The 14,633-nt window shown below is 54.1% G+C and overlaps 1 protein-coding gene across 11 annotated transcripts in view; it reads right to left on the bottom strand.

Moving 5' to 3' along the window:
* The window catches only part of BCAR3 (BCAR3 adaptor protein, NSP family member), a 142,930-nt gene that overhangs the window by 42,889 nt on the left and 85,408 nt on the right, over positions 1-14,633 (bottom strand). Inside the window, exon 1 of one of the 11 annotated variants that reach the window (XM_008264866.5) lies at positions 4,961-5,295. The exons of the other annotated variants lie outside the window; for them this stretch is intronic. Coding sequence (XP_008263088.2) covers positions 4,961-5,044 — 84 coding nt within the window. The 5' untranslated portion in view covers positions 5,045-5,295. Of the gene's footprint in view, positions 1-4,960; positions 5,296-14,633 lie in introns of those variants that run through there. 11 annotated transcript variants of the gene reach the window in all.

The raw sequence follows: 14,633 nt of genomic DNA, 5'->3' as shown, positions 1-14,633 counted from the left end.
CTGGCCTCAGGGAAACCTGCAGGACTGTCACTCTACCACACGCACGCCACCATCCAAAGGCAGCTTCAAACGAAACCAAGTTCCAGGGACCCCACGCTCCACGGGCGGGCAGATGTGGCCCCTCAGGCTGTAATGTGGGTTCAAAGAAGCGCTGAGTAGTTTGCAGAAAGGAAATGATTTAAAGCAAAATGAAACACAACCTAGCAATAAACACCTCTCACCATACTGTATCTCATGGCTGCAGAGACAGTCGGACCTCAGTGAGGGAAACACATTTAAGACCTGCTGCCTGGAGCCGTGGCTGCTCACGGACAAGGCCGCCAGCACTGGACTTAATGACCTGTTGGCTGAGGCTTAACTCAGTCATCCACCCTCAGACGCGCAGTCCAATCTCTCTGTCCGCGCTCTCCCAGCAAGGCGGCCTCCTCATGCATGCCAAGGTAACTCATCTCTTAGGCTCCTCGGACACAACTGCATCTTCCCCGGGAGTGGCCATGGAGAAGGTAGTGAGCTTCAGCTCCTCCCCCACCCCCACCCCCCAAAATAAGTCAATCAGTCATCAGAGATGGGAAGGGCCGAGGAGGTGGGGGTTAGGTCATGCTGCCCCCAGAAATGTGATCTACTGTGCTTCTACCCAGTCCCTTCTGCAGCTCCCCAGACACCTCCAGTGGGTCCTGCCAGCGGTCACCCCTGCTGACTCCCCTGTCCCATCCAAGGTGGCACCTTCCACCCACACCTGGCTGCTCCACATTGCCACTCCTCTGCATGGGTCCCTCCCTCTACCCACAATGCCCTTTTCTTTCCTGGATAACTTCTACGCAACCTTCCTAACTCAGCAGAGGCCTGACCTCCCTAAGGTGGGCTCCTTGCCCCCTCCCCAGCCCAGGCGATGCCAGGCACATGCCTAGCCTCGTGAGCCACGGTGCCTGGAGAAAGAGCACCACCAAATCATTGACAGACCACACCTTCTTTCAGACGGCCGATTCATGTCTATAGAATGGCCGCCCCACGTAGGACTGTGGCAGGTCTCCCCAGCTGGGCCGAGAATTCCTCCCATACAGGGACTGGATCCCCAGCACCTGGCAAAGACCAGACACACACAAAGCACAGCAAGTGACAACTGAGGGTGCGGCCAGGACTGAAGTCCATGTGCACCTCTGCCCCAAACACTTGTGAGCTCCTCCTGGGGGCCTGAAGTGGCTCATTCCCGACTCCCCAGCCTCGACCCCAAAGTCCTCCATCACTTTTCTGACCGTGTAACCCACTAAACCTCTCTGAGGACTGTTCTCTCTGAGCAGATCTGGCTCTTGGCCTTCTGTCGACACCTGGGTCTTCTTTAAATATGTGTGTATTTATTTGGTCCACTCCCCACATGCCTGCAACAGTCCCGTGCTAGGGCCAAAGCCAGCAGCTGGGAACTCTCTCCAGGTCTCCCACGCTGGCAGAAGGAACCCAATTACTTAAGCCATCACCACTGCTTCCCAGGGCCAGGGCTAGCAGGAAGTGGACTCAACAGTGGAGCCAAGAATTGAATCTAAGTACTCTGATGGGGGACTTGGGCATCTTAACTGACATCTTAACCACCAGGCAAAATGCACCCCTCCCTACCGCCCAGTGCCAGTGCTTTGGGATATGGGGTCTGCTACTCCCCCGAGTAGAATGCCTTCCCAAACCATCCTCCCCATCATGCACCCAAATACTGACTTACTAAAAAACCAAAAACTTTAAAAGAGTTCACCTATTCTGCAAGCGCCAGTCCCACATCTTCCCTGAAATCACCCCTAGAAATGGAGGCTCACACTGCTCTCCCAACTGACTGCAGAATAAAGTATTAATACACACAACACCATCTTGTTTCAGGTTTCAATTGCCTTAAGGGTTTATTTACGTGTTTATTTGAAAGGCAGAGTGACAGAGATAGGAAGAGATTGAGAGAGATCTTCCATCCACTGACTCACCCCCAAGATGGCTGCAATGGCCCAGGCTGGGTCAAGGCAAAGCCCAGAGCCTGGAACTCCATCTGGGTCTCCCATGTGGGTGATAGGGGACCAAGCACTTGGAGCACCCTCTGCTACCTTTCCTGGTACTCCAGCGGGGATCTGGATGGGAAGGGAGCAGCTGGGACTCAAATGACACTCAGCTATGGAATGCCAGCACCACAGGTGGTGGCTGTGCCACCAACGCCAGCCCCTAGCTTTCAACGGTCCTAATCTGGTACAGTAGAGAGAACACTGGACATGTCCCTAGGAAATCTGACGTCAGTCCTGGTTCCCCAGGAAATGATGCTTCTCTGAGCCTCGGTCTCTCCCCTGAGGTAAGGAAAACTATCGCCCTGCTCAACTCACAGAGCTTGTTTTGAGACTTGATTGACAACGCGTGAAAGACGCAGACGTCTGTCGGGAAGCCTTGTGCGACTGCAATGACGTAACACTCTGAGCCAGCGCCGGTCCCCTGAAGGTGGGAACTGGGCCTCAGCTGCCATCTTCCACCCCACTCCCAGGCCCACCCAATTAGCAGAGGCTTATGCTGCATGGGAGGGCCGTGGACACGGGGCCGTAGTGTACTCTGGGAAATTAAGGATCTGGAGCACTTCATTACAAGTTTCTTTCTGTTGTGCAAAATGCAATCAAGGTGTGTGTTTTTTTTTTTTTTAATTTTTTAATCCGGGAAAAGGATCCAGTGATCTTTTGGGAAATGACTGCTTAGCGTGAAGCCCCGTGGGATGTTCACGTCATGGCTGTGGGCGTGCACGGCTGCAGCAGCTCACGTTTGGCCTCAGCTCTTTGAGGGGCAGCCAAGGATGCACAGTTCTGATCCTTCTCTCCACTTCTGGTCTCCCATCTACTTCCTTTCCAGGGTCTTTGTGTGCCAGTTTGTAGGGGGCCCCTAAGTACATCCTGAATACTGCAAGACGTTGGCCGATAAGATCCCTTCCCTGAGAGCACCAGTGAGACCGGTCTCCTACGGAATCAAGGAGTTTTACATTCTTAGTTTTTTCCCATACAACAAATACTATTAATAACATCCTACTTTCTCCGGAGATGATATGGATTAAACCAAATGGAAAGTTTCCATGGCTACCGCAGGGTTATTTTTGGTAGGAGAAACGCACGCCAAGAGAAGCAGTATACATGGTCAAGAACTGGAGCTTTATTTCCGCCTGGCTATCAGGCAATCAATCCCAATTTAATTTTGAAACTCTAATTGCAACGGAAACTAATTATGAGCAGCAAGACCTGAAACCCCTAATTAAAGTGGGAGTCAATAAAGCAATTCAGCATTGTCGTTGGGGCATTAGCAGGAGGCGAGATGAAGAAGTACACCAGATTTCCTCCCAGGTAGACCAGCTAAGCCAAGCGAAGAGGGAAACTCTCATCTTGGGGATGCAGCTGGGGAGCCCTAAGTGGGGACTTTAGGCTCCAGCTTCCGGTGAGCGAGCAGGCTAAGGCCTCAGTGCAATAAAGACTTCCACCACCCAGGGATGGGACAGAAAACCTGGTGACAAGGAGGGTATTTCCACTGATGACAGTCAGCTGTGGGCATGGCCTCGCAGAGAGGCTGGGAGGCGGGGACGGCACAAGGTGGCCCTTTCCGTGCTCTCCTTGGGGTCAGAGCTGCGGGCCCACCGGGGCTTCCAAACAAATCTTGTCGCCCGGCCCCAGATATTTATGGGCTGATTCCTCCCATACCAAGTGCTGAGTTGCACTTTACTGAATTAGCCAAAGTTGGCCCATCAGAGGGAGAAGCTGCTGCCAATCCCCAAAGCACGCCGTTCCCTCGGGGGCCTCCCAGTCTATCTTTGACAGCTTTAAAATACTGCTAATGGCATGACTTCATCTGCCCTGTGCTGGAACAATCCATATTTAGGCCAGAAACCACAGGGTCCTCAACTCACCCCACGTGGCCCCACGACAGAAAGGGGCCCTGAGGGCAGGGTGGGAACGCTTTGCACCAATGATTAATTACCCAGCCTCCTCCAAATTCCCTGACAAAGAGACAAAAATGCACTCTGCTGGACGGCTGGCAGGCCGCTCTGAGCGCTCAACCAGAGGCACGCTCTGCACAGCTCACCCTCCCGGCACTCGCTGTGCAGTCCTCGACAGCAGCGTCTTCCTCCCGTGAACAGGTGCTTTCTGGAGGGTTTTAAAGCAGCATCCTTGAGAAGAAAGCTCACGGCAGAGGGGCAGCGGCCAGGTCAGTCCCTTGGGGGAGGCCGCTCTGCCTCGGGTTGGGAGAATTCCTTGAGAGCTTTCCAACTTCTGCTTCTCAGGAACAAACAAGGCCCACAGGTAGCTGGGGGCCCACGGAATTTTCCAAAACAGACAACACTCCCAAGATCCACGAGAGCCCATGCTAATCGAAATTCTTCATGCCTTGCAGGCAGATGCCACAGAACCCAGGGCTCGCCTTGAATGAGTCCAATGAGGCTGAGTATTTTCACGGCCTATGGACACATCACGCACAGCCCGAGCTCAGCACTCTGGTCTCGGAACAAAGGTTAAGATGTGAGCGCCAAAGGAAAACATGCTCTCAACCCTGAAACACTTTGGAAGCTGGCTGGCATTCTAGGCGCTATGGCCATGCCACACACACCAGCAGGCTACACAGAGAAAGGGGCTCGGCCACCTTCCACTCATCGGGAAGAGGGAAGACAGGGAGACTAGAAAGAAAGAAGAAAAACAGCCTTGTCCTGCTGAGCCACTCTGGTTTCAAATGTCAGCCCCAGGAGACCCAGAGTGTCTGTCCCAAAACACCGACAAGGAGTGGGTCCTGTGCTGCTGGACTATGTTGCCAGGCAAGGCTACCCACTAGGGGCTCGCGAAGATCCAGCCGTCAGAGACAGCGCCTCCGTGTCTGCCGCCAGCAAGCTGCCAGCTGCTTCTCATGCCCAGCAGAAAACTAGCGCTCTCAGGGCCCAGGAGGGAATTACAGATGCGCCCCATCTCCAACCCACACCTACCTTGACTCCCATCAAAGACTTGCGGTGGTAGAAGCAGCACAGAGCTGCCGAGAGGGCGTGGAACGCGTTGCATTCCTTGGGCATCTTTCCCGTCTTCCGTCCTGGGGACCACACACTCTCCTCGGGGTCCAGAGACACGGAGCTTCGGATGTCAATGCCCCAGGGTCCTGCCGGCAGCAGCTGTGCTGCTCACTCCTGCCGGCACTCCGTGGCCTGGGGGAGTGAGTCGGCTCCTGCTCCCAGGCCAGTCTGGGACTTTTCCCCGCCGCCGCCGAAGCCAATACAATCCGCTCGCTCAATTCTGGCAGGCTGGTGTCCAGCCTGCCCTGCACACAGTGCCAGAAACTCTCATGTGACCAGCCCTGCTCTCTGATGAAATTCTAACCCCTCTCAGAGCAGGCCTTGGGCTTTAGCTGGCCCGCAGTGTAGAGACCAGCAGGAACGGCTCAACCCCCCCTGCACCCCCGACAGGCAGCCAGCCCTCCTGGGGGGCGTTGCCCGGCTGCCTGTCACCCCAGCCCCCCCCCGGGGTTTAAGGAAGCAGGGCAAGTTGTACACATCACACCACCTTGCTACGAGACAGAGACTCCATTGAGAAAAGGAGGTGGCCTCAAGTGACCAGGGCGTGACTTTTTCCGGGAGCAGTCCTAGAAATCCAGGCAAGCAGCCCCGGCCCCCCCACCTCCCGTGCCCACCTCCAGAGCTGTTTATTTTTAATTAGGATGCTCCTGACAGCCAGGTTGCAGCTGATAGCGCTGGCACAGCCATCGTGATTGGCAACACAGTATTGCCTTTTGGTGTTTAATTAACAAGTCTGTCGCAAACACCCTGGGCACCGCGTGTCCTCCCCACCCAGCCATGCAGGCTGTGAGAGGAAGGGGTGGTGTGGCCCCATCTGACCCAAGTGCTGCTCCTGCTCCCCTCCTTAATTTCCTGTCTCCTCACGGAGTGGCCTCACCTACATCCAGCACACAAACCTTGCACCCAACGCAGCCCAGCGAAGACTTCCTAGAGGGCCCTGAGGTCAGAGGCCAGGACCTGACCCAGAGCCCCCTCACACCCTCCCCTCTTTTGCTCCAGTTACAGTGACACTCAACCCGACTCTGCTCCGTTTCTTTTTCAATCAAATCCAGGTTTCTGCCTGTAGCTCTTCCTCTCCCCCAGCTCCAAACGCTAACTCTCTGTGGCTACGGCCACTCAGAAATGCAGTGTGTCCCAGAGCTGTCTGCGCCTTCGAGCAGGCAGAGACCTGTAAGGAGGAGGAAACTGACCTGCGCAGGCCGGAAGGGAACACAACCAGATGAGGCATGAAAGAGGTATGAGAAATATCCAACGGGATTAGTGTCCAGTCCTCAGGGGCCCTCAGCCTTGGGACTGGGTCATGTCTGACCGTAAAAACAGGGGATTGTTTGTTTGTTCAACTCCCGGCCAGCAGCTTCTGGGTTTGAATGAGGGGAGCGGAGAGCCACAGACCTCACGGCCACTGAGCGGCAGAGGGAGGAGGTGGGGATGGGGCTTCTCGGGTCTGCCACCACCCCAGGGCAGACATGCGGCCCTGGAGACTCCCGGGTGCTGGGAGAGCCACCTGGGAACTGAAGCAAATCCCAGGGGTGGAACTCAGAGAGGTTTTTGAGCTGGTAGAACACCTGGAGATGGGCCAGTTGGTGGGTCAATACAGTCCACCCAGGTCCGAGTACCGGCCCCATGAGGAAGCGTTTTCTGCTTGCTCTCATTTGTGCTAGATGGGGTGCAATGGTCAGTCCAGCGGAGCGGCCAGAGCCCAGCTCTGCGGGGGTGACTCATCCATCGGGCCAAGAGCTGCCAGGGAAAAGGGCTCAGCGTCCACCTGCTGCTCCCCCTTGGCAGGACATAAACTCCTGGAGGCTGACACACACACCCCAAAGGGCTGGCAGAGCACCATCCCTGGCGCAGGAAAGGAGTGCGATGGCTCTTTCAGTCCTGCCCCGAAATTCAGTGAGATCATCAGCCAAGACCCTCTGCAGGCCAGATATCCTTCCCCCAGAAGGCGTGAACAAAGACGCTTCCCTGAAAGTGAGCATCCAGGGGTCCACGCTGTGGCACAGAGGGTTAAGCCACCGCCTGTGACACCGGCATCCCAGATGGGAGCCAATTTGAGGCCTGGCTGCTCCACTTCTGATCCAGCTCCCTGCTGGGAAAGCAGCAGAAGATAGCTCAAGTACCTGGGCCCCTGTGCCCACGCAAGTGACCAAGAAGAAGCTCCTGGCTTCGGCCTGGCTCAGCCCTGGTCATTGTGGCCATCTGGAGAGTGAACCAATGGATGAAAGATCGCTCTCTTTCTCTGTCTCACTTGCTTTCTGCTCTTTCAAAATAAATTTTGCAAGAAAAAAAAAACAAGCAAATCACTCAGACATGCAAATTACAGACAATTATGTAGATAAGTGCTCCAGAGCCAGAGTACAGGCATCCAGGTGCGCTCTTGTCACCGGAGGTTTGCCATGTTTTCTCTAAGAAACATCTCCACGATGTCCCCAAGAATGTGCTCTGTGGGAGTAAAGAATGGGCTAATCTTGTTAGGGAACGGTCTCCTAAGCACCTTTTATTCTTGTACCACATCAAAAAAATAATTTCTGAAGCAGCACTCATAGATTTCAATCAATTTTCTCCCAAAGCGGCCAAGGAGAGAGACTAAAATAACGCGTTGTTCCTGCAGCTGAAGATGATAACTGCACAAATTCACCAAGTGCCCTTCTTATGCTCTTAGATGTCTCTTATCCATGCTGATCGATTCCCCCCCATTCTCCCCACAACGATTATTCTATTCTAGTTACAAAGAAGCCGAGGGCCAGAGAACAAAGGACGGGGACTCCAGCCTGGGACTGCAGAGCTCCGGCTCAGAGCAGCCAGCAGGCAGCACAAACAGGAGGTGTTTAACGTCTGACAATCAAACCTGTTGGTCGCACAGCCCCAGGAAAAGGCCTGGGGCGGTGCGTCATCTCCTGACTGCTTGCTACGGGAGACTCAGGACCACTCAAATTTGGATTGGGAGTTTCTAAACACCACGCCTTTTGAGGGACGGGGGAAGGTGCTTCAGAAGGAAACCAGGGGTGGTGGCTGATGAAGGGCGGGGCAGAGCAAAGCGCTCGGGAGGGTCCTGCGGATGCTCTCCAGCGCCCCCCCTCGGCCACCCGAGAAGCGCAAGCCTCTGCACCAAGGGAAACACCTGTGCAAAGGGCCCCGCTGCACAGCCAGGTGGACCCTCGCCAGAAATCCCCACTGCCTCAGATCAAGTGCAGCCCCCTCTTCCGAGGACAGGCCCCTGCAAAGCACCGGCCTCAATGCTGGTTTTCCCTGGGGCAGCCCTAACACTAACCTGCCCTATTTAGTAACCATGGAAACAAGAGCTGCATGCCAGCCCTGTGCAGCAGCCAAGTGTGTCCCACTGGCCGCGGCACTTCAGCTGGGACCGGCCCAGAGAGATAGCTGCGGGTGCCCTTTCCCAAAGTGCCACAGCCCCCGATAGAAGAGGCGGGGCATGGGGAGAGAGATGGCAGGAGAGGCATGCCTCCTGGTGACCTGCAGGGCATTGCAAGAACCATACTGCCCAGGGCTCCCACAGCCACCCCAGCATCAGGCCTTGGCACTCTTGGTCATTGTCCAGCAGCTCCGAGGACACTGACAGTGCCCAGGGGCAGAGAGGAAGGGAACTGAGCCAAGGCTGCAAGGCCTGGCTGGCCCCAGCACACTCAGAACAGCAGTGGGGGCGGGAGTCAGGTACCAAGATCAAAACAACACAATCTCCCTGGCAACGTGGGAGAGTCTTCCCCACCTCATCCCCGCCCCCACGCATCAGGCCTCTCTGGTTCTCTGCTTCCACAAGGCCCCAGCAAGCTGGCTCTGTGAACAAAGACAGCTTTAGTGAGCTAGGGAGTAAGTAACCAGCTGTGGTTCCCCAGGCATCCTGGGAAGCAGGGAAAGATGAGCGTGGCCTTGCCCAGTTGGGATGGGTCTGGTGTTATGGTGTGGGTGTGGATGCCCTCTGCAGGCTCAGCTGCCTGGCCAGCCACGGGCCAGAGAAGGGGCAAGCTTATTAGCAACGCTGCCCCCCAAAGCTCCACAGGCACCTGCCCTGTGTCTGGCTGGTTCTGAACAGATAGATGGTCTGCGACTTAGCATGGCTCACTTAAGACTTTTTGACTTTATAATGGTTGTGAATGCATGTACACACTGCTTTTCACTTTCACTATTCAATAAATAACACGGCTATAAAACAGACTCCTATTAGCCAAGTTTGCCCACCTGTGGGCGAAGATGAGCAAATTGAGCACATTCAAGGTGGGCTAGACCACAGTGTGAGGTTTGCTGGCTTAGGTGTACTACCTGACTCAAGACGTTTTCAGTTTAAGATGGGTGTATCAGACAGAACCCCATCGTAGGCCAAGGTACATGAGTCGCCAAGCTGTAGCCTCACAGAAGAGCCCAGGGCTTGAGGGAACAGAGCTGGGGACCACAGGAGAGGGCTCTGGGCAAGACATCACCTGCTTCTCTAGCCAGACTGTGGAGCCACAGAAGCTACAAAAGACAGCTCAACACATTTCTCGTGTACAAACTCAATGTATTTCTTCCTGCATGTGGACTCAGTGGGAGGAGGGGCGAGAACGCAAGCCGAGCCCTGGGGCTGCTTTGTGTGCGGCTGTGGACAAGCCCTGGGACACACAGGATGCAGTTAGGCGGGTTTGCTGTATTCATCTGCCCGACAGCTTCCCCAGATTCCTCAGGGGGATGACAGAGAACGGCTGTTAAGTGGGCTCTCTCCAGAAGCTGTATTGATCTGCCCAGCACACACACACACAGCCTACAGTCTTCACCAACGGACTCCTCCTGGCTGGGCCTGATGCTCCCCTCACCCACTACCCACTCGTTTCTCTAAGTAGCTATTAAAGTTGCATAAATGGCCATCGGGAAGCGGAATTAGGCACTCAGCCCTGACTTCGCTTCCTTGCGTTATCCCATGCCATCCTGTATACACCCCTCCACTACCTATATCCTGGTATCACCCCAGAAGTCCTGTATTATACAAGCTCGATTTTCTGTTTTTAACGTTACAGCAAAATTAAAAGAACATGCACAGGATATATTCCAGTCTCTCAAACAGTGAACTCAGACTATCTGCCAGGCTTGGCCTTTGATGGGATTCTATGACAGTCACGGATGCTTCTCCCAGCAAAAGGCGTATTCACTCAACACTTGACATGAGGCTTCTGGAGATTCCCGAACGGCCTGAAGCCCACCCACACAGCCCTGGGACCCTTACCCACCAGAGACGATTTGCCACCTATTTTCTAAGCTTTCTTCCATTGCATACTTAGTATGCAGTGATCACACCCAGAGCAATCATTTATTTCTCCCACATCTCAGCTCCCAGGTCTTCTTTGCTGTCTGCTTTCCTCTTTCCCCGCCCCTGCACTTTTGGGAAGCGTGAGCCGCATGAGCAATGACCAGAGAAGCCCCGCAGAGGGCCCTGCCGTGGGAGCGCTGCAGAAGGAAGCCTCACCAGCAGGAGCAGCAGGGCTCTCCCATCCCGAGCACTTCGGCAGAGCGACACCTGCAGCTCTCCAAAGTGGCTCTGGAGCACAGCCTGGAAGCAGGATGGAACGGCGAGAGCCAGGGTGGGTTCACGTCTTCACTAGACCACAACTAGTGGGGTGACCTTGAGAAATTAATCTCCGTGGGCCTCGGTTTCTTTCCTGAACTCAGTTACTTCGAGCATCAAGTGAGGTAACACAAAGAGCCGGGCACTCTGCACAGAGTAGGCATGCAGCAAACAGGAGCTTCCGTTTCCCTTTGAAAGAAGGGATGGGGGCCAGCGCTGTGATGTAGTGGGTAAAGCCGACACCTGTAGCGCCGACATCCATATCGGCACCAGTTCAAGTCCCGGCTGTTCCTCTTTCCATATAGCTCTCTGCTATGGCCTGGGAAAGCAGTAGAAGAGAGCCCAAGTGTTTGGGCCCTTGCAACCACATGGGAGACCTGGAAGAAGCTCCTGGCTCCTGGCTTGGGATCAATCCAGCTCCAGTCACTGAGTGACCAGTGGATGGAAGACTCTTTCTCTCTCTCTCTGTAACTCTGCATTTCAAATAAATAAAAAATCTTCAAAAAATGAGAGGGAGAGGAGGGGAGAGGAGGGGAGAGGAGGGGAGAGGAGGGGAGAGGAGGGAGAGGAGAGAGAGGAGTGGAGAGGAGTGGAGAGGAGAGGAGGGGAGAGGAGGGGAGACCCATTTCCTCCATGAAAGAAAGAACAAACAGACCCATTTCCCCCACTATTGCTGCAGGTTCCTGCTACCCATGCCTTGTGCCACTGATCACCGCCTGGCTCCAGTTGGTACACAAGAGACTCCTGAGCCCTGGAAGGAGACACTGAAGAGTTTTTTAGTCTTACAGTGTTTCTTAGTCTTCAAATTTAAGAATTGGATATTAGGGGCCAGCATTGTGGCACAGTGGGTTAAACTGCTACCTGCATCGCTGGCATCCCATATGGGCACTGGTTTGAGTCCCGGCTGCTCCACTTCCAATCCAGCTCCCTGCTAACATGCCTGGCAAAGCAGTAGAAGATGGCCCAAGTGTTGGGCCCCTGCACCCACATGGGAGACCTGGAAGAAGTTCCTGGCCCCGGCTTCAGCCTGGCCCAGCCCTAGCTGTTGCAGCCATTTGGGGATTGGAGAGTAAACCAGTGAATAGGAATCTCTTTGTAATTCTGCCATTCAAATAAATAAATCTTTTAAAAATTACATGTTAAAATTACACATATGGTTTTAATAACACTTGCTCGGCTGTCTCAGATGATTTCCTGCTTGAAAGTCCTCATCATCTCAGAGTTGTTTCAACAGGCAGCCTGGGTATCCCTAGCATCAGCCTACTTGGCCCTCACCCAAGGGGCCGCCGGCTCCATCACAACCCTGGGGCTCTTGATGGACCTCCTCCACCCCAGCCAAAGTGACAGGGAGTCTTCTCGGCTCAGTCTTCTGCCCTGTACCCAGCCGCCTGCAGAATGGGACGCCTGCCAGCACGCACTCCTCCAAACCCTTATCCTGGGGACAGATCTTGCTTTTGTGTTCAGAGTCCCCAAGAACCACCTCCCATGAGCCCGACTCCTTCATTCTTCACGGCCAGAAACCAACCACTTCCAGAACCAGAACCGTGCCTGGTATGGCCCCTAGGAGCTGCATCCTGCACCTTGCTGCCCTCCCTAGACTGTCTTCATCTCTGCTCAGAAGCTGCCTTTGGCCTTGACCCCCTGCTCTCAAGCCCCCGAGGGCAGGAGCCCACCAAAGGGCCAGTGCATTCTTCCAAAGCCATCCCCCCACCCCCCTCTCCACCTAGGCGGCTACCAAACCCCTGAGCATGCGAACCAGTCTGCAAGAGATGCTGGGAAGGCAGGCCTCCGGGGGCAGAGGCAGTGTAGCCACCAGGCGAGAGGTGTGGCCAGCTCCACCCGCACCCCTCCCACCAAGAAGCTGTCTTATTCGTTCCTTCTTCTTTCTTGCCAAGCAGATTCCAGCCACCTGAATGGACACTTCAGCGAGAAACAATCCTTTTTTTCATGGTCATAAACTGACTCTGAGCATTGTCACGAGTGACATGTTGCCTGCTTCTGTCTCCTCCCAAAACAGCTATGAGAGGCAGGCCAGAGCAGCAGTTCTTTAGCTGGGGGCTGGGAGGGGCTTCTAGGAGCCACTGGGAATTGTATCAGACTGTTGTGTGAGTATCTGGTCACTGCTTCCACCCCATCTTCACTGATCCAGGCAGACTTTCACTGGCCAGGGGAGAGGGGAGTGAGGACAGGTGATGCACCCTGGCTGATCCCCTCTCCAACTCCCCCCACCCCTGCAAGTCCCCAGGGGGCATTTCTATGGAGGACTTTTACCATAGTGCTTTACTTAACACTCACACTAGGGGCCAGGTATTATCTCCAGCCCACGTGTGTGCTACCTGTGCACTGGGGTCCTTAGAGTCAATGATTAAAACCACAACCAGTCACAGCCAGCTGGCTCTATCTGATGTGATAATGGAAGCAGGAGAAACACCTGGTTGCCAGGAGCACCTTATCTTGTGCAAATCCAAAAGGCAGACCTCGCTTGGGCATGTGCATGGCAGCTGAGATCAGAATCTGAGGGGTGGAGGGGGAGAGGGGTGGTAAGGGCTGGGGATGGTGGGGTGGTATCAGCAAAGCCCCATCACACCAGGTGTCGACTGCTGGCGAAGGGACTACCTTTGTCAAACATGAAAACACGGCCCATGCCCCTACCGCACAGGGCTGACTCTGGGGGCTCTGGGCGTGGACAGGACTGTGGGGTCACTGGCCAGTGTTTGCATTCCCTAAGGCCAGCAGCTGCCTGCAGAAGTGACATCCAGAGGACGTCTGTCACTTCCGGTGCCCAAGACGGAACAATGGATTTCTTTGTCATTGGTTCAAAGGAGGATATGAGGGTACCTCCAAAAGTCCGTGGAAGAAACAGAATTAGGCATTTTTGTAAAAGATATATTTATTTGAAAGGAGGAATGACAGAGACAGGCAAAGACAGATCTTCCACCTATTGGTTCATTCTCCAAATGGTTGCAGCAGCCAAGGCTGGACCAGGCCAAAGCCTGGAGTCAGGAACTCCAACTCGGTCTCCCTTGCAGGTGTCAGGTACCCAAATACTTGTGTCATCACCTGCTGCCTTCCTAGTCACATTAGCAGCAAGCTGATCAGAAGCTTCAACAGGTACTCTGATGCAGGAAGCTGGCATCACAAGCAGCAGCTTAACCCACTGTGCCACAATGCTGACCCCTGGAGTTTAAGATTTTAGTCCTGTATATGGGGGGTGGGGTGGGTCAGGGGCCAGTACTGTTGCACAGCAGATTGGGCCACCTCTGGGATGCCAGCATCCCATTTGAGCACCGGTTTGAGTCCCAGCTGCTAGACTTCCAATCCAGCTCCATGCTGATGCACCTGGGAAGGCAGTGGCAGATGGCCTGAGTGCTTCGTCCCCTGCCACCCACGTGGGAGACCCAGCTGGAGTTCCTGGCCCCTGGTGTCAGCTTGGCCCAGCCATGGCTGTTGTGTCCATTTGGAAAGTGAACCAACAGACGTAGGATCTCTGGCTCTCCTCTTTCAAATAAATAAATAAATAAATAAATAAATAAATAAATAAATCTTTTTAAAAGACTGGGTTCTTCAAAAAGAAACACATAGTATGCAAAAAAAAAAATACAGATTTTAAGATATTCTGCACCAAAACAAACTTCGCTTTTAAGTCTATTTTTTTCCATTAACTTTTCAAAGTGCCTCTGTACAGTGGCTGGCCTTAAGTCCCCTGAGTGGGCGGGGGTGGGGTGGAGGAAGGAAGGGTTACCAGGCTGGGCAGCAGGAGCCCATCTGGATGATCCTCCAGGAACACCACGCCTCCCTTGTTCTCTGTGACAGCGGGGGATCTGACAAACTGTGAAGCAGCGGGTACCCAGCACGGAAACAGAAACAACCTGGGACAGGGATAAGCTGCAGAAAGCAAGGGTCTGGGTTTGAAAGGTTAAATTTTTTTTTTCTGCAAAACCTATCATGTGTGTGCCAGCATTTTATATCTGCACCCTGAATGGGCAGAGATGATTAGAAATGTGGCCTAATAAGCTTCTGGATCCTGAAAATTCAGGAGGA

The sequence above is a fragment of the Oryctolagus cuniculus genome, chromosome 7 (assembly GCF_051225735.1).
Source record: "Oryctolagus cuniculus isolate XC-2025 breed Fujian yellow rabbit chromosome 7, ASM5122573v1, whole genome shotgun sequence".
In the NCBI taxonomy this organism is placed as follows: domain Eukaryota; kingdom Metazoa; phylum Chordata; class Mammalia; order Lagomorpha; family Leporidae; genus Oryctolagus; species Oryctolagus cuniculus.
This window is presented reverse-complemented; position numbering and strand designations above follow the sequence as displayed.